Raw genomic sequence first — 19,744 nt, forward strand, 5'->3', positions numbered from 1 at the left:
GAGGTCAACAAAAACCAGCAGCGATAGTAGTCTCTCACAAAAAAGCAGGAATGTAATGCAGAGAGTTCTTCTGCAGAATTTTCCAGAAGTAAAACAAATTGGAATATAGCAGAGAATGTAGTTCCCATAGAAAATCAATGATGTAAAACATTTAAATATTCCACCAAAATTTCAGCAGCTTATGAGCTAGCAGAGAAGCTATTTACTATGAAATGTTGACATTATTTGCTCCCTAAAATACTGAGATATTGATTGCAAAATGCACTGCATCAGTTACACACCATGGGTTAAGAAAGTAACTGTTTAGCAGGGAAATATTTGAATATTTTTTAGGGCTTTGCTATTTAGAAACTCTTTGCAACTCATGACAGTCAGTCTTCTTTGTCCTCTGGTTAGCCACAGCAAAAGAGAAAAACCCCCACTGCAAGGCCTTTGTAGAATAAAACACCCTCTGTTTTGTCAGGACTCCCTGACAGCTTCCCTTTGTCAGCTTCCCTTCCACTCCCTTCAGCTCAACCAGTAGTTAAGCTGGTAAAGCATCACGCTACAAAATAGCCTAAAGAAATGTACTCGGTGCTTCAGTTTCAGGTAACATTTCAGTTTCTCCTACCATGTCTCCTGGCTGAGTCAAAACACACTTGGATAATTGTCAGGCCATCAAGGTTTTGCCTAAGTTTTATTTGCACTTTTTTTTTTTTCTTCCCCAACTGTTGACCTTCTTTTACCTTCTTCTAACAGTCTTCCTGGCATGAATTTCAGTCAATTAAAGAGGAGGTATGAACTGTGTCCTTAGCACAAGTTCTAACCTAGGTAAGTTTGCCCAGCTGTGCCTGGAAGGCTGCATCCCCACTGAAGTCTGACAGCCCTCAGCCTGTCAAAATAGACACACCCAAGTTCCTTACCGAGCAATCATTTTTAAAAAAAAAAAATTTAATGTTCTTTCTTCAGCAGCCTTATTTTAACACCCAGGAAGAGTCCCTAGCCTGGTGCATATTGCACAATGAGATATGCAGCTCTAAACCTTTGCTATTCCTGAGATTTGAATAGTTTAGCTGTTTAATTCCCAATGGTTTTTGTTGTTGTTGGTTTTTTTTTGTTAGTGTTATCCAAACGAATCATTCTAGTTTCTTCTATGAAGTATATGTCAAAATCTGAATTAAAATGTTAAAGAGAAGGTAAAGACAAATTAATATGAAAAGGGCTTTCTCCCACATAATCTAGTTCAAGGTCAGAATCTTAAGGGATCCATTGGCAACCATCCTTCCACAATATCCCACCAAATAGGACTTTGCCCTTTGGGCAGCATATGTCAAGGCTCTGCCTGAATCATCTCAAATTCCAGCAACCAGCAGAGTTCTGGAACAAAGATCTGAATCTGTCAGCACCTGGGTTTACTGAGACAATGCTGCTACATACCTCGCTAACCACATTCAAAACAAGATGATTTTCATCATTTATACCTCAGGCACTGACTCCTGCCTATTGGTACGTTTTTGCTCTGTCACTGTTCTTTTTGCAGGTGCTGTTGGACAGTCAGTGAACAGGAAGAATGGTCAGGCAGGTGGGCAAGGTGCCACTTTCATATAGAAGATTTTCACTATACCCTGTTCCATGTGAGCAGGCCCATAACTGTACTGCCCTGAAACCTTTCCTAAGAGGGTTTTATGCTTCTTTCAGGGCACAGAAATTGGCCTGGGACATCATAACTGATACTACAGAGCTATTATGCCATCATGAGAACCAGTCTGAACTGTGTCATTTTGAAGCCAGCCAGCTGAGTTTGAGGTTGTTTCTCTGGCATCCTAGAGACTCCAGCATCTCAAATATGGTATTTGAATACAATATCATTTAACCTATTACAGACACATTGGCTAATGTTCAAGCTATTGAGAAGTAAGAGCAACCTTGTTGCCATTGGTCTTCCTGTATGAGCTTCTGAATTACTCACCATCATCCAGAAAGTGGTAAAATTATACTTATGACTACCACATAAAATTCTAACAAGACCTTTATTTACATTAGGTTTTCAAGCAGTGGGTGTTGCAACATACATAACAAAATTTCATACTACATTTTTTGTAGGTAATCAGGTTGAAAAACTGATCTACAGAATCAATTTGTCAAAACTGGCTAAGCAGAAAATGTGTTAACTCGGCTTAAGAGTACTCTGTCAATTTTACATCATTTTCTATCATTCAGAGTATTTCTGATGTTCTGGTTATAAAAACAGAATGCTCATGCAGGTTGATTTACAGTGAACTCTCTAGTAAATTTTACATTCTTCACTTGTTCAGAAGAGCATATCAATACTCCCCCCACTTTGTCTCACAAAGCAATTACGAGTCCAAATAGGGAGAAAACTCAATCAGGAGATTAAAAAAAAAAAAAAAAAAAAGAAAGAAAAAAAAGAAAAAAAAGAAAAAAAGTATTTAGCAAGACAAGGAGTCTGAACTTTCATTCTGTGGCTAACTGAATTAGAATCTCTCATTCTGTAGAAAACAAGCTGTACTGTAAAGATTAAGCAAGTTCTTTTATTTCATACTAACATTATGCAGCAACCAATATGAGTGTCTAGGTAAACAGAGACTTTGTGAAATGTTTTGCTGCAAAGCTGACCAGTAATGCACACAAATGATAAAGTCATCAACTCTGCTTATTGCCAGAAATAAAAAGGCTTCAGGAGCAAATAACACTGATTCATACTGTATATGGTGCTCAAGCACAACAAAATCTATTAAATTACATGGGTGGAAAAAAAAATCCAGAGCAGCTTTGTTATCTTACTTGTGACACCTTATTTAAATTTCAGGCATTACTTCTTTATATCAGCATAAATATGTAGCCTTCTACAGGTTTTATGATGTGGTTACAGACATAAAAATGTTATAGTAGAAAGCAAGAGCTAGTTCAAGGAATTCCAGACTTTGAAATCAGCAAGATACAAAGCTAAAATTCATATGTTCCTTTTCAAGTTATGAATACTTTCACTAAAACATAAATATTTGAACATATATTATTTTTTTCTGACATTCAAAATTGTAAAGTCAATATGGCAGAATTATTGTTAAAAGCACATATTTACAAATATTCTTTTTTCCATACATAAAGTATTTGGCATAATTATAACAATCTTACTGCATACACAACTGTTTGCTTCTTTTTCACATAATGGTACACTCCTTATTAAAATTTACCAATTATGTACAAAAATACTTGAACATTTATTATAGAAAACTTCTATAACTACTGTCAACAGCTTGTAACTGCTGAAGGTTTAATTGAGAGAATATAAAAAAGTGGTCACTTTCTTCCAGTTAAACTATCAACAAATCAAACACAGCTAAGATCAACATGAGCTTCCCAACAAAAGAGGGAGAATATTTTTAACAATATGATTTAAAATGCAGTTCACACATCTGTTCCCAAGCACATTAAAACAGTCAATAAAAGAAAGAGGATACAAAACATACATACAGAAGGTGCTTTTTTTTAATTTTCCCTCCACATTCCTATGTCTTGGCATTAGCTTTCCAGAGCTCTTCAGATGCCAGTCACTAAAATACAACCTAAGGCCGAACACCATTCTCAACAATAAAGATGATGGTGATGAACTCAAGCTAAAAAGCAAATCAAAACTTGGCTCCAATGGCTCACACACATCCAAGGAACTGTTTTGAATTTTTGATAGATTTTTACAAAATTATTAATTGACCTTTGCAATTAGCTTTTGAAATATATGGATTGTAAACCAGCCATTTGTATTTTTAAAAATTGGCTCATTTAGTGAATTGCCTTGATAATAGTCAGTACTGACTCTTGTACACAAGTTAAAGGAACAATTGAGTTGTACCTATTTCATACACAGATTGTATTTTAGGGTGAACTTTCAAGAACAGCAGAGAGCATTCACTAGAAAACTCCTAGCTTTAAAAAAACCCCCAAAACTAAAACAACAACAAAAAATACATTAACTGGAAGAATAAAAGTAAATTGCACCTCAAAAAGAAAAAGGATGTGTCAGGTACATACACGAATGGCACAAAACCTTTTAGAGATTCACCAGAACGGTGCTGTATGCTGACTGAAAGACAGGTATTTTTCCATCTTAAAAATAATATAAGCCAAATGTGTGTTTCAAAAACTCCAAACCACATTCTTACAACAGTCCTCTGCTGTATAACTTGCATTTTATCTCAGTTTTGCCACATACATTTGAAATGACCAACCTATTCATCAGGTAAGAGAAACAACTTTCAGCCTACTTGCAGAAACATCCTAGTCTACAGACTACTTTGTTAGAAAGCGTGCATTTATCTCTAGTAGTAAAGATCCAGTCAGTATATTCTGCATTTTGTAAGAAGCATTCAGCTAACTCAGATGAGAGTTGTAGGGTTTTAGATTTTTCAAATAAAAATAAAGTACAAATAAAAGCATTTATCAGTATTCATCACCATGAAATTAAAAAAAAAAAATCCTCTCATTCATGCTTCCTGTAATATCTGGCAACCTAAATTAGTAATTTCATTTCAAATGTGCAACATAATATTAATAAGCATTTTGAAATTACTCAAAAGAAAAGGTGGACAAAATATTAAAGTGCCTAACTAAATGACTTTTACCATTTTTAAAAAATATTATTTCTTGAACAGTAAAGAATGTGTTGCAATTAAATATAAAAGTGGCTTCTCATAGCTGAGAGACTTTGCGGGGCAGAGGCCTGGGCCGGGGAACCTGCTCAGTCCTCCTGCTGCTGTTTTCCAGGTTGTTTGGCCGAACCAGCTGTGGCTTGGGTGGCAGTGCCGGGGGGTCTGCGGCGGGTGGGATGGAGAGGCTGTGAGGTAGAGGAACGGGGCGTTTCAAAGTCCGCTCATACACGCTGTAAGGTGGTGGGGTTTTGCTTTCTTTTCTCACAGGTTCCTCAGAAATGCTGTAGCTTGGGACAGTCACTGCTGGTTCGCTGCCTTGGCTTTCAAAGCCTGATGTTTCTGATGTGCTACATCGGCTGAGCGAAGAGATGCCGCTGCTGTAACTCCCTGACAGCGCCGGGGAGTTGGATATGAGCCCCGAGGAATGATACTCCACTGGAGACGGTGTGAATGATTGCACAGACCCCTGCTCGAAAGAAAGGGCAGAAGAAGAATTTACCTGGAACCCAGGAGGGAGAGTGTTTCTGTGCTCAGACTGAAAACATACATAGATACAGTGCATTTAACTGTGAGCTTTGATAAACAGAAATGGTTGTGTCCCTGTTTAATCAAGACCTGGTAGGAAACTGATAAAAAGTTCATTTCGGTAGTGCCTGGGTACAACTTAGATAGTGATCATGCCAGTAATTCATATAAGTGGAAATAAAACTGTTTTTAAATGTTATCTTACTATCATAATACCCTGGAAAAATCTGGAAGTCTTTAGAATGTGCCCTTAGTTTTCCCAGCTGGAGTGGAATGCATCACTGGGTGCAGGGCATACCTGGGGGTATCCTGCCCCCTAACGCCGAAGCCCAGCCACTGCTGCTACTGCAGGCTCTCGTATCCCAAATTCCGTTTCCAAAACTTTTCCTCACAGCTTTTAGTGCATTGCCATGCAGTGGAAAGTGCACTTACATCATGGCATCGTTTCTGAGGGTACCATAAAACCAGCGTCGGGGGAGTAGGACAAAGCAGGGTAAAGAGCCAAGGTAAGAGCCACTGCTGGGTGCCAGCCCCCTTCTCTGCTGTTCCTGTTCCCGTGTGGGGCAGCAACAGAATGGCAGATGACAGCATCACCACCCTTCCTCTCCCCCATCTCCCAGGTGTTCCTTAGACGTACAAACACAACACACCACGTGTGCCTCGGGGACAAGGGCCATACAGAGGGCACAGGTGGCCAGAGGCTGCACCAGCAGCCTCACAGATCAGTGAGGGATGGTGAGGGACCAGGAGCTGAGGGCCCAAGCAGCAACAACAGTGCTGATGACAAATAAAAGGCATGCACAATAAAGACCTACCTAAAACCACTGAGCAGTTCTAGTTCAGTAAGGCAACTTCAATTGATAACTGTGAAAGGTTAGCCCACACTTTCCAAATTAAAATTTTTTTGCAACATATCTAATTATGACTGGAGTCATCTGAAACAATCCCAACTTATTGGCCTCAAGCCTCAGGCTAAAAAAGGGATGGAGAAATCAAAATAAAGACAAATTTCTCACTCCCATTCTTGTTAGACTGGTTGATGCTCAGTTGCTCAGCTTGAGGTGAGAGTGGGAGCCATGCAACAAAGGATGGGAGTGGAGGAGAAGAGGGGCAGGGGTGTACAGAGCTGGCTGCACTGACTTTATGCTGTTGAGATAATTTTAGTTATCCATCTAGGACTGAATCCACAGAGCACTGAAATCAATGGAGAAAAAAGATATCTTAATTTACATCACTGGGTTTTGTACTAAGATGGTTTTCTCTGGTAGCACACTGTAAGAAGAAAGGCTAAAATCTGAGCCCTGTATATGGCTGGGAAAAGCAAAGCAAGTTTTATTTAAGCTCAACACCTGGTGAAGACATTTCAGACTTTCTCAGGAGCCTGCTCCATGTTCCACTCCTATGTATGTGAGGAGGCTCCAACTGCACTCCTACTCCCACAAATACCCACAGTAAAGGTTTTCAAATAAATTATGTATTTGATTCCAGTTCCAAGAACACTGGACACTTGGAGTAAGTGACCATATATAAGATTTCAGACCTTTGCTGTTCTCCTCCTCAGTCAATGTGTATCTCTGCAGTATTAATTAGGCATTGGGTTGCTGAGGGGTTACTTTGGCAGGGCTGCTTCCCTCTCTCCTTGCATCTGAGTGCCTGAAACACCAGTCATGCTCGTTTCCATTTGCTCTCCTTCCATGTTGTTGACTCTTATATTTCTACCTGCAGAATCATCTCTGCTTCAATGGGGTGGCAGAGGCTATCCCCAAGATCAATGACATGCACTCTGCCAGCACCAGGGTTGGCCTGGAATAAGCAGGCTGCATGTTTGTGTGCTCCAATGCTGTGGAAAACACAGATTTCCCAGTCAAGTTTTCCAGAAAAAAAAACAGGTGCCAGTATGTGGGTACCAACACATGCAAACATCTTGAAATAGAAATGAAATCTGCTCAGTTTAGCCTGGATCTTAAATTACTTTGGATGTTTAACTACCAGAGAAGAACCAGTGCTTATTCACAGCCTATGCTTAATGTGTTCTATTGGCAGGTGTCAAACTACTTGCATCTTCTTACAACCGCCCTGGATCATTCTGCAGAGAAAAATGGGTATTAAAATGACTGAAGCAGGAAATACTCTCTAACAAATCCTCAAATCTAACAGCTCTGAATGCTGGAAGAATAAAACAAATGGGTTGCACAACAGGTTTTCCTGGCACCTCCCCTTCTTCCATGCTGGAGACAGAATACTGATTTTTGTACAGGTATATGATAAGAAAAAGAAAACATAATATAATCCCAAATAATGCACATTAAATATGTACCATCTACCCCACAACACATGGGATCTGTCTCACAAAGGCAATTCACTGCAGTAAGACAGTACCTTCATTGGTGATCTTCCAGCAGGAGAAGGAGAAATGGAGGCTATGTGTCTTGCTGGTGATGCTGTAAAGGTAGAAAGATTTCAGTGCACTTGTGGCATTACAATTTTCACTAAGAAATCTTTTAAGTGGATTGGAGATAATTTGATACATACACATTATCTCTAGTTCTCTTTGCTGTAAATAGTTTTAGAGATTTTGTTCATTTTACTTTTTCTGTGGATTATCTTGCAGTGGAACCAAGTACAAAAAATTTCTGCATCTGCCTTTTCTGACAAATTTCATATCACTTTAAATTGATTTATAATCTATCAAATGATAACATGCTAAAAAAAGAGTCAATATAACAACTTTTCCCTTTTTATTCTTAAGAAATATATTATGTATTTGTAAATCGAATAAGGAAAATAGAAAATACATAATATACTTATATCAAACGTTTACCTCCAAATATACTAGAAACAGGACTGAACAAACTCAGAGGCTTAAGTATAATACACGAAATGTTTACTCACTCCTTTGAGAACAATTATATTTATAGTATCACTTGAGCAGCCTTTCCTTTAAAAGGAAATGAAACTTTTGAAATGCAAAATTATTATAGTAACTGAACTGATATACTTTCATGAATGCTGTGCATTTTCTGGCCAGTAAGATTCTTTGTGGTTAATGATCATTTCTGATTGCTAACCTCCAATTATCATAAAATCAAAAGACTAAATTTGATCATCCTTCCTCATACTAACATGAACTGTCTGAAACTGCTCATTCATTAGTGAAGGGGCAGAGTATTGGAAACTGCAGAGAACATTAACAAGATGAAAATACCCACAGAGGCAGTTCTACAGACTTTCATGTAAGAAATCAAATAATAAGTTAACTTACCCAAGAAGTTAAACATCAAACAGAGCGGAAAGAATCTAAGCCCTCAAGTACTGGAGCTTTACCTGAGATGTCCATTAACTCACCAGTCTGTGCAGGTCTTGGTGGTACAGGAGGAGATATAAGCTTTCCACTTTCTGATGTGTTTCTGGCTTCCTTCCCACTGTCCAGGCTCCAGCTGCTGGGGGTGGTGTTTACAGCTGGAAGAGAATGAAAAACCTGTCATAGGCATCAACACTTCCAGTTCTCTGACTTGCTTTTAACCAGGAGTGTAAAAAGCGACAGAATGCAAACGCCTAACAACTCAATAAGCATGTCTGAAAAGTTCTCGTGATTACATCTGCGCTTGTAAAGCTCTGAAACAGCAGCCATCAATGTCATGGATGCCTGATGGATGCACCTGGCCCTCAGGTCAGTTTGTGACCAGCAGTGGCAGCCATCAGCAGCAGCAGCAGCAGCTGAGATTGCACTCTGCTGTGCTGCAAATCCAGCTGCAAAGGGAGATAAGCTTGAAGCCTTTTAACATAATGAGTTTATCTTTGCACCAAACTCCTATTTAGAGGTTTCCAGGCAGAAGGGAATAGACTATTCATAACTTTCCCATTAACTCATTTTATATACAGAAGGGGCTCTATATAGAGAAAGGAACTCTCCGAATTCCTATCGACCTCCTTCAGAAAGCTTTCTGTGCTAACATTCCTGTGTTGCCTGCATAGACTACAAATCCAGAATTGAGACAAGGTGGAAAGAAGGGTGCAAAATGTAGGAAGTAAAATTTGGAAGAAATTAAAAGTGTCTGGCAGCAAAAAATATCAAATTAAGAAATTATTATGGACTAAGAAAATTTATGTACACTTTGTATCTGTGGTCAAGGATCTCTGCTTGATTATGTAAATTGACTACCACCTTGACCTGTATGAAAGTGGCTGTTTTCTTTTTCTGTTACCCTGATCAGATTCTATGATTTTAGTTGAATGATCCCCTAAGGTCTGGGACATCTTCCTTGATAGAACTCAATTATTTCATGTCATCAAGATGTCACCAATATTGGAAAGAAGTCAGACAGACAGAAGGAGAGGGCATTTAACATGGGCAGGATAAAAGCTAATTTGAAAAATACAATTCTCATTACACTTCCTTAAAAACAAAAAAAGGAGTTGAAAATAACCACTTCAAACCTTCCATTCATTTCCCAAATACTCCACCAAAAAAATTCCCCAACTTAAAAGCCTCAAACCTCTTGCTTTGCCATGACAGTTCCTTCTTGTTTATTTGTTTCAATGGTGAGTAGAGAATCACATGCAAGGACCCCGTGTTTATTTACAAAGATGAAATGAAAAAGCAAAGTATTGTTGCTAACTGATGGCATCAATTATCACTATTGCAGTAACTCTGAGAGCTCTCAGGACTCCAACCCCACTACACACCAGGCCTAATACAATAGGTACAGTAAAAATAACACTGTTCTCATGTCTGAAACAATATTGTCACAGTATAATTACACTTTAGTTGACCCTGGGGTCAATTAACAGAATAATCTATTTTCTAGAGTATAATTTTGCTTTGTTATTGCCAAAATATGCAATGCAGTATTTGTTTTTTATTGTAAGCTGTCACCCAACAGCATGACTTTGCCCTCATCCTAAAAGTCACCTGGCACCAGACCTAGGTACTTCAAATGCCTGAATTTCTTGACAAGCCAATTTTTTTTCTTTTAAGTCACCCAAGCAGTCAGTTTTTTGGACTGCTAAAGCCTTCAGGTGAGAATATTTCATTTTAACAATTCTGTGATGTACTTGGCTGCATGGGCCAGTGGAAAAGTTTTGCTATTTCCATGTTAAATTATTTCATATGTTTTTCAGCCCTGTGAAAAAATTCCACCTGTATTTTCATAAAAAATGTAAACACAAAAATACCTAAAAAACCCAGCTTTTATTAAAGAAAATCTGATTCCTTGTCAGTACTAATTACAGTATATTATTAAAATACTTGCTTTTTATAAATTTATTTTACTGCATCCTTTATTCAGCATACCACAAAGGTACCATAATGAAATGATGGAGCATATTATTGATATGAGGTACATAATGAAATCATGGCAAACAATTACTATGCCAACAATATTGGATTTCCTCATGTGCAAAATTATAAGAGGCAATATTTTTTCTATGCAAATACATATATTTCTCATTTACGCTACTTAAAAACAAAATCCCCAAAATACAAGAAACCAGAAATTGTTGTTTTCAATCCAAGGGTAATCAGAAGCACACTGAGTTATATTTGATAAACAGGACTTGCAGGCACCAAACTTCAGGGCTCTGTCCATCTCTTTACCTTCTCTTTGCCCCATTCTCCAGAAGCTGGCTTTTCCCCACATATGTCTCTCTTGAGAAGCAGAAAGGACAGGTCTCACAGGCAGCCTGATGAAACCTGCTGCTCCATCACCCCCTCCTGCAAACTTCTGAGCCTTATTTGAGTGCAAAATTCAGTCCTCCCCTTTTTGGCAAAGTGTTTTGACACTTAGATTTGTTAGCATAACTCATTTAGTTGGTTAGAATGTTTTGACACTTGAAGATGACAGTATGCACTCAAAAGAACTGGCACTCTACAGGAACATGATGTAGTAATTAAGTTTTCATTCTTCCAAGATTGGCATGTTGTAGCATGTCTGCTTACCTTTGTCAGAGCTGGGCAGATTGGAATCATTTCGTGGCAAAGCACCATCTCCAATATGATTAAACAGCATTCTCTGTAAATTGAGAACAGCAGGGTTTACACATAGCTCCTGTTGTATTTCAGTTGCCTTTAAGACAACAATTATATTTTTGTTATTATCCCCCCTCATGCCCAGGTCTGCTTAGGAGGCAGAGTGATAAACATCAAATAAGAACATAAACAGTTTAATTAAAGTATGTGTATACAGATAGGGAGTAGACTAATTTTCTGAAAATTGTATACACAGAAATTGGAAGGAGGATTATTATGTACTGAGTTCTGACAGTTTCCAGCACCTTAAAAAAACATTAAAAAGCTCATTCTTAAAGAGATATCTTAATAGATTACTTAAAACAATTGCAATAATTTCATTACAGAATCAGGATCTGAACAAGATAATATTCAAGTTATGGCTGTTTCCTAAGAAAAGCATTATGTACTGTTTTCCCACTCTGACTTTTTTTGGTAGCAGTCTTCTTACTTCTCTTGTGGGTAAGAGCTGACCCATAAAGCATGTTTGTTTTTCATTTTCTTAAGATACATTTTGTTTACAAATCACAGTAAATGCATGAAAAAAAATTCTACCATTGATTTTGTTTGGCACATTCAAATAATCCATGGGTCACTAGTTTGTCTTGAAAACATATATAAACAGCATATGGTTAATCCTACAAGTAATTCAGACATACTTTCCAGAGGAAATGGGAACAGATAAACATGGAGTTTTTTTCTTACTTTATTTTCTTTAAAAGCAAGATCAGATGATCAGTGAAATCCAAATAAAATCCTATTATTGTATCTCTTTCCAGTGTTCACAGAGCACTGTGCCAAGTTGGTGAGGCACTATGCTGGGATTCCACAAGATGGCAAACCCAGTTGCAAAGCAATCATCATTGATCTAATATGCTGCAGCTTTGTGTCACAAAGTGAGAACAAATACTTAAGCTCAATTCAACTTCACTTTAAACATCTCAGAGACAGAATGCTTTTGGTACACTGTGAGCTACAGTAGGTGAGCTGTATGTCATATGAGAGTTATTCTGGGTCAGGTAATATCTGTTTTCCTGGAGTTACCGTTAAACTGAGGTGTTAAACCTACATATGTACTCTGATGTGACAGGGAGTGTGACCATATGTTCCTGCCTGGTCTGGATTGAGTGTTTACTGCCTTGTGAGTCTGCAGTGCACTAGGATGTGATGGACAAGTGTTGAAGTCCATTTTCTGTTGGTAAAGAGCAACGGCTGAAAAAGCAACTGAAATTGGAGGAGATAAAGAGACGAAAGCTGAATGAAATACAGATAAACAAAGACATACTAAAAAGAATGAGATATAAAACCATGTGGAAGAACAAGAGCAATCACAAGATGTTTAATGACACACAAATAAAAATCCCAAAAATGTGAAATTCAAAAAGCTTCAATAGGAAGAATAATAGCGCAAAAAACGATGGAGGCTTGTTGATCAGTCAATGACAGCAGCTGTTCCTCTTCAGAGTATGGGAAGATCTGGAGAGACACTGTACAACCATTCAGCCAGAGATCACAAAGCAAGCACAAATGGATGTTGACTAAAAACAGCTGTACATAACCTTGAGCATCAATTTCAATGAGGAAGCAGATGAAGTAGTGCTGTGGTCTTGTTCTGTGAAGTCCATCAAACTTCCTTAAATAAGGTAGCTACGGCTTGAAAGACTTGAAGTTCAGGAATTTGCCTGTGAATCTCACCTCTCCGGGCTGAAACACTAATGTGAAAATTGCTTTCATCAAGCTGTATGTAACAAAGTAATTCATAAATGGGTGGTCCTTTCCTCTCAGTGTGAAGCTCCAACTAACGCTGTTTAAGTGGTGTTAGAATGAAAGGAGAAAGGACAAGGAACAGTTTGAGCAGCTAAATTTAAATGAGAGTTGCAGGTATCTCTAAGATATCTCCTTACAATTGTCCTGAGGAATTCTTTTCCCCTTCTTTATCAGAAGGCAGAGAATCAGGATTTTGTTTCTGATCACAGTCCATTTTTACTGCTGAGGGAACAGCAGAGAAAGAAATTTCACCTTTCCCCAGAAAGATATATCTTTATTTACGGTTATAAGGGCAGAAAGAAACCGTCAGACTTCCTCATCTTTGAAATATACTTCACTGTATGAGCAAGGAGATTTTCTACTTACCCTCTCATGGGACACTGAGGGTAGAGACAGATTGGGAGACTTTCCTGCTGGGCGAGTCTCAGAGAGAGCGGAGACTGGGCCTACGAGCTCCTCAGCCTCCCTTATGCAATCTCGGATAGAGTGGGGGATAGAAGTCGCATTCCACTTGGCAAAGCAAGAGTTTGTAGTCTGGGAGCAAAAATGGGATAATTTTTCTTTGCGGCAAACTGTAAAACCGCTTTATTTAAAGAGCATCTCCTGATCTTTCCTGTCTGTTGTTTTGGCTCCACTACCACTGACAAAGTGCCCAGTAGATCTATCTGCTCTAAGCAGCTCCTGAGAACTGTCCTTAAGTCTGGCTAAACCTCAGTATTACTTCTTAAGTCCTCAGGTAATAGCATGAGGACTTAAACAGAAAAGAGATTAAAAAGTAAATCAAGAGTCAATTCAACATCCAAAGAAACAACGGACAAGAAAAAAGATAGTTAGAAAGCAATAAATAATTTCTAAAATAAAGAATCCTGGAACTGGTTTTTATCACTGGTAAAACTTCTGAAAGACATGAGAGTGTTGAACGGACAGCCTTTAACACTGTAGGTATGTTCTCATCTTTCTCAGCTTCAGCAAGACGTGCATTGTGTGATGGCAGGGATTAAAACAGCAGCACTTTGGGAAAATAGGTCCATTAAGAAGAAAAGATGAAATAAGGACTCAGTAATGGCCAGCTTACCAAGCTCATGTTGAATTTCAGAATACTCAAAAAATACACATTTCATACAGACCTGTCTAACAGTATTTCAAGGCAAGAACACAATACATTTTTTTCTCTGGTGTAACAAAATGTCTATAATTTTTTTCTTAAAATACATTGGAAAATAGGAATTGCCACATGGAATGAGTTATTATCTCATAGTGGCTAGGATTAGCTTTCTCAGAAAGAAAGAAAGGGGAGCTCAACAAGGAGAACTCAACTGGCATGATAAGAATTTTTCATTCTTTGTCTTTTTCCCTAGATTGAACAAATGCTTGTTCCACACAAGCAGGCTGTGTCATCTGGTAAGTTTCTGCATCTCTCTCTCACTTTAGTAAGTAAACATAAAGAAACAGACCTACACCTAAAGAAATTAAGCAGAAATGTGACCAACCACTATGTACTCTATTCACATCTCTGACATCTAAAATATTTTAGAGTATTTGCTTATAAAACCATAAAAATCCCTTGAGAAGTTACAACAGTGAACAGGCACCAAATCTGCTCGAAGTTCAACACACGCCTTTATTGTCTTCTTAGCTATTTGTTCTCTGAGGATTCCCAACCAACTTCTTACCTGAGACGTTTCCAAAGGAGTCGGGTAGATGGCACTGCAGGGCCTCTCTCTGGGAGACAGGCAAGAGTTTTCTCGGGAATGCTTATGTTTGTCAGACAACAGAGGAGAAGCTAGAATATGAATGTGTCTAGTGATTAAATTCATGCAGTGAAACTCAAGACATTTCAATTGTATGCTTATGACAAAAAAATCCTCTGTCTCTAATAATTCAGATTCCCCAAGTAATTGGCTAAATATGATGTCTGAGCAGTGACATCATGCAGAAATTCAGCTGTGTAACGTATCAAGAGTAATTTAATATGGTTTACTACAGCAGAGAAGCACTGACCTCTGGCACTGGATGGAGCAGAACTGGTCACGTTAGGTGAAGCAGAATGAGTAGAACTCAGGCTTGAGGTAGATGGACTAGGCTGTGTATAGAAGAGGTGCTGTTGTTACCAGATCACATTTACTGGTTTGGAAAACAAAAATTTAAAGCATACTTTTCACTAGAACAAAGAATTTTAACTTCTTAGAGTAGTTTGTCAGTAATTCAAACTAGCAAATCGGTATAAAAGGCATTAATCTAACTACACAAAGATGTAACCAAATACTAAATAAATAGAAATGTAATTAACACAGTAAAATTATTACATCACAAAAAAAGTCTATGCACTGTCAGATCACTTTGTATCATAGTCCATTGCTACTTATACATTTATAAAAAGATTAATGCTCTAATTTAAACAAGAGAAAAAAGTTACATTAAAAAATTATTTCTGAGTTAATTAGTTTAACACCTCATTTAAAGGTTTGTTTTTTAAAAGAAACATCAGCAATAGTTATGACATTTCTGAATGAAATAATTTAGTAAATAGCCTTGTAAGAATGATTCTGTACAGTCTGAAGAATGACAATAAATTATACCTGCATGTTAAAAACTTCATCTGAGCTTTCTGACTGCCCAGTGATGTTGCTGACTTCAGCAGAAGCTTGGGATGACAGTGATGAGGAAGAATACCGATTGACAGCTGGGTAACTCAAGGGGCTAGTATAAGAATAATGAAATATAAAATGGTTAACTTTAATTGTCAGTCATAATTTCTCATGTGAGAACAGCACATGTTTATCTATCTTTAACTGGGGGAGGGAAAAGAAAGAGAAAGAAGGAGAGAGACTACATACACCAGCTATTCAAGGCTGAACACACTTCAGCCAGACCATACAAGAAGGCATGCACATAATAGAAGTATTTATGGGTCATCTTCCATGGGTAACATAAGTATGTTACTACTAATATTTAACTTGCCTGCGTCGTGGTATTACCCTGGCAGCATCAGGGCTCACAGAAACAGGCATGGAATTCCGGCATACACGAGGACTTCCATTTGGGAAATGAACAGGGCTAGCTTGTACACAGGCAGCAAATTCCTGGTGAGTTATTAAAAGAAGATTAATTAAAATTAACATAATATCTTAAGCATTTCATAAGATACAGATATGTAGAAAACTACATATAAATGTAGTTACATGTCATTTTGGATCAGCTTCATCATCAATAAAAAAAATATTTTACCTTTTCACTAATGATAGTAAAATGTTACTCTTAATAAAACATGACTACTTTTCTTTGCATGGTATGGGAAGTTTATGTTTCTCTTTGCTTTGTGGTACTGCAAAAAGGCTACAGGCTGTAATGGGGACAAACAACCAAAAGATGTCACTGTTTGTTGCTTGGGAAAAATGCACCAACCCTTAATGCAGCTGAACAGTCTTCTGTTCTATCCTTGCACCTGCTCATGTGAGTACCTGTATTCCCAAGCTTGACTTCATCACAAAGAACTGATCCACCAGCTTTTTGTGCAACGGCCTCATGTCCTGTGGCACCACCTTCTCATGCACTGCCAAGCCAAATTCTAGAATCTGGGCCTGCAGAAAGGGAAAAAACATCTTCGATCCATTTTTTTAAGCTCACATCATCAATTAGGATACCAATTTAAAAAAAATCCAACAAAATGCACATTGCCTTAAAAACACCTATCTAATTCTCTGAAAGACCTCTAACCAAAAAAGGGCTAGCACCAAAAGCACTGAAGAGGATTTACTGCCTCTTCCCATTCAACTTTCCTGAAGGTTTCACCTATGCAAATTCACCTGTAGTATTAAAAAACAATATGGATAACATAGTTGAACATCTGACTTAACGGGAACTTTACAAAGAAGCAGTTCTATACCCTAAATAAAAGCCATTTTCTACAAAAAATAAAAGACATTTTCAGCTGTAAAAAGCATGAAAGAACAGCAATGGTCAAATCCACTCTGTAATATATTGGCAATGAAGTCCATGGTCCCCTATCATATTTCAACTCCTCAGAGACCTCCATAAGTGGTGGCCTGATGTATATCCTTGACACAAGGCATGACACAAGTGCTTCAGAATTACAGTGCTAAAACTTTAATCTTGCTCAAATTTGGTCACATGCATTCAAAATATTGAATTGGTTACATGAGGAATCAGATAAACTCAGATTTAAAAACAAAGTAGCTAGGGTGTGCTGTAATATCTCTGGATGAGAGCTCCTGGCTGATGTTTTCAGGCAGCCTGAGATCAGGCACGCAGCTGTACAGCATCCCTGACCTGGGGTCAGGACTGCAGCACATCCATCCACACACAGAGCCATGCCAGCCCTTCCGAATGATCTGCGTTAAATCAGCTGTGGGTGCCAGAGAGGGTTGAGCTGCTATTGCTTGGAACCACATTTTTGTTCCAGGAAGTTATTAACTCCAGTTTTATATTGCAAACATTAGTGAGATTAACCATAGCTTGAAAAAGTTAAATTATAACGTCAATTACTATACATTGTCTGAGTGAAATTAAAGTGAGCTCAGTGAATCTATTCTGATTTATGCTGTCTGAGGACCTGTCACTTGACTGATCTTAAGAAAAGATCTCACAATGCTGATGAAAAGTGGAATTTCCATCTTGCCAAATTCTAAGCTGGCAATAAAATTTGAAACTTCAACATTCTGCATAGAACAAAAATAAATAAATGCCAGTTAAAAAGTCCATATATTAGTAAGATCTTTGATTAAAAATATTTAAAATTTTCAAATGGAAAAACTTCATATTTGAGGCTGGTAGGTCACTGGGTTATAAATGAATGGAGAAACAATGCAAAAAACATAATGTATAGAATATGCATATGCTTAATTTGATCACTTTGTGTTTATTTCACTGCCTACCTACTTTGCCAATTACTACTAGATATCTTTCATTGCAATAAGATTTTGAATGCTTTTTTGCTCTTATGGGAAACTTGTAGTGAAAATATTTTCTGTAATATTGGTAAAATACAAATATATGCCAAAGCCATCAAATGTTTCAATGAGATAATGTTTATTCTATAATAGTGATAATATATTTTGTGCAAATATTTGTATATGAGCATGACAAGACAGGCCTCTCACTCAACTTTTATTTTTCACAAACCAGTTTGAAGTGATTAAGTTGATGATGGAAAGGACTAGGGAAAATTTATAAGCATGGCCCAGAAACCTGCTTGTATAGGAAGTTACTCTCTACTAGGAATCTAACTCAGAAAACACTGAAGACCACAGGGCAATTATTAACCTCTGATATTTTTAATTTTATCTGGGGACATTTTTAGCTAGAACAGCTGAACAGGTCACCTTGTCAGTCTTTTGCCCACTTTACCTGCTCGAGTGTAAGTTCTCTTAAGCGTGTGATCTTCTCTCCGTCTTCTGGATGGTTCAAGATGTATTCTTTGACAAAGAATGCCTAAACACAATAAAATTACAAAGTAAAACTAACTGAGTAAAAACACAACAGTTTTATTTTTTTTAAAACAAAGATAGATATTTTCAAATGTTTTTTAAGTTCCTTTGAACTGCAATAATTGATATTACATGTGAAATAATTAATCACATAGTCATTGGTGGAGACCACAGGCAAAAAAATGTAGCCACTAATGAATGGATAGGTTCAACATTTGCAATTTGAAGGTGCTGAATAATTGGAGATAGCTTCTTCCCCATCAGAAAAGAAAAAAAATACAGGAAATAATTTAAAGAGGAAAAAGAGGGAAGAAGGAAGACAGAATCAAGAAGGCAGCAGATGGTCAAAGGACACTTCTTAAAACTTGGAAGTTGCCTGAAGGGAAGGAAGATAATGGTAAAGACATGGTCACTCTTACCTCAAGATCAAATGCTCCAAGAGTGACTGAGCTTTGAGCTTCGTACAGGGCAGAAGGGAAAAGCAGGTGAAATGGAAAAGCATTTACAGAAAACAGGATAGCAAGAAAGGTAGAAGATAAGAACTGGCAAAACAACAGGTAGACATATATAGACTGAAAAATGGACATGCAAAGAGAAGAATTAGAGAGAAATGGAAGAAAAAAAAAAGCTTCACAATTATTGCTAACAGTTTTGATGTTTACAAAACGAATTGTTGAAAAATCCTATTTTAATACAGTGAGAGACAGAGGGCAGAAGGGAATCGAAACATGAACACTGTCTAAGAGCTCAAGAATTACAGCCAAGGACAATAATGAGGAGCAAGCTAGAACCTTTGATATGCTTGTGAAGAATGGAAGCTGTGCAGAGACACTGAGCTAGCTCTGACCCTGCTAATTCAAACCAGACATTGTTCTGACATGACTGTATTTCTCCAGGGACTCCCTTCATCGTGCTTCACTATGCTAAACAGTTTTGTTGTTGTTTAAAGGCAGTTAGGAAACATAAAAAATGTTACTGCTTTGCTTCGGTCTCACAATTTTCATAACACTGCAGTTTTGATGACAGATCCTAATCCTATACTGGACTCATTTTCTTGTAGTTTAATTAAGATGCAGTTTTTCCATATTTAACACTGTTGACTGAACACCGAATCTCTCAGACTTTGAGACAAGCTGACAGAATGTTATTCAAACTGACATTTTCAAAGGAAAAACCAGCAGACTCATATATCTCATAAGACTATTAGGAGAAAGAGAAAAATCAAGTTGGGCTGCAAAAAACTTCAACTCTTTCTTTTCATTGAAGTTTCATAATTCCACAGAATTTTGTATAAATACAGCATCCCAAACATTTAAGGTTTTCCTAATGTGATTCAGAAATTTTAATAATGA

General features: G+C 37.6%; 1 protein-coding gene across 3 annotated transcripts in view; it reads right to left on the reverse strand.

Annotated features, from left to right (window-relative positions):
- Window positions 1–1,990: 1,990 nt before the first annotated feature.
- The window catches only part of DOCK4 (dedicator of cytokinesis 4), a 221,108-nt gene continuing 203,354 nt past the window's right edge, over window positions 1,991–19,744 (reverse strand). For 2 of the 3 annotated variants that reach the window (XM_059847108.1, XM_059847111.1), the window contains 11 exons: window positions 18,313–18,396; window positions 16,407–16,526; window positions 15,907–16,028; window positions 15,525–15,645; window positions 14,947–15,028; window positions 14,619–14,728; window positions 13,312–13,479; window positions 11,110–11,182; window positions 8,517–8,630; window positions 7,551–7,612; window positions 1,991–5,112 (listed from right to left, as the gene is read on the reverse strand). In XM_059847108.1, the coding sequence (XP_059703091.1) occupies window positions 4,687–5,112; window positions 7,551–7,612; window positions 8,517–8,630; window positions 11,110–11,182; window positions 13,312–13,479; window positions 14,619–14,728; window positions 14,947–15,028; window positions 15,525–15,645; window positions 15,907–16,028; window positions 16,407–16,526; window positions 18,313–18,396 (1,482 nt within the window). In that variant the 3' untranslated portion in view covers window positions 1,991–4,686. The remainder of the gene's footprint in view (window positions 5,113–7,550; window positions 7,613–8,516; window positions 8,631–11,109; window positions 11,183–13,311; window positions 13,480–14,618; window positions 14,729–14,946; window positions 15,029–15,524; window positions 15,646–15,906; window positions 16,029–16,406; window positions 16,527–18,312; window positions 18,397–19,744) is intronic. The other variant, XM_059847110.1, reaches the window with a different exon arrangement.

The sequence above is a fragment of the Haemorhous mexicanus genome, chromosome 5 (genome assembly GCF_027477595.1).
Source record: "Haemorhous mexicanus isolate bHaeMex1 chromosome 5, bHaeMex1.pri, whole genome shotgun sequence".
In the NCBI taxonomy this organism is placed as follows: domain Eukaryota; kingdom Metazoa; phylum Chordata; class Aves; order Passeriformes; family Fringillidae; genus Haemorhous; species Haemorhous mexicanus.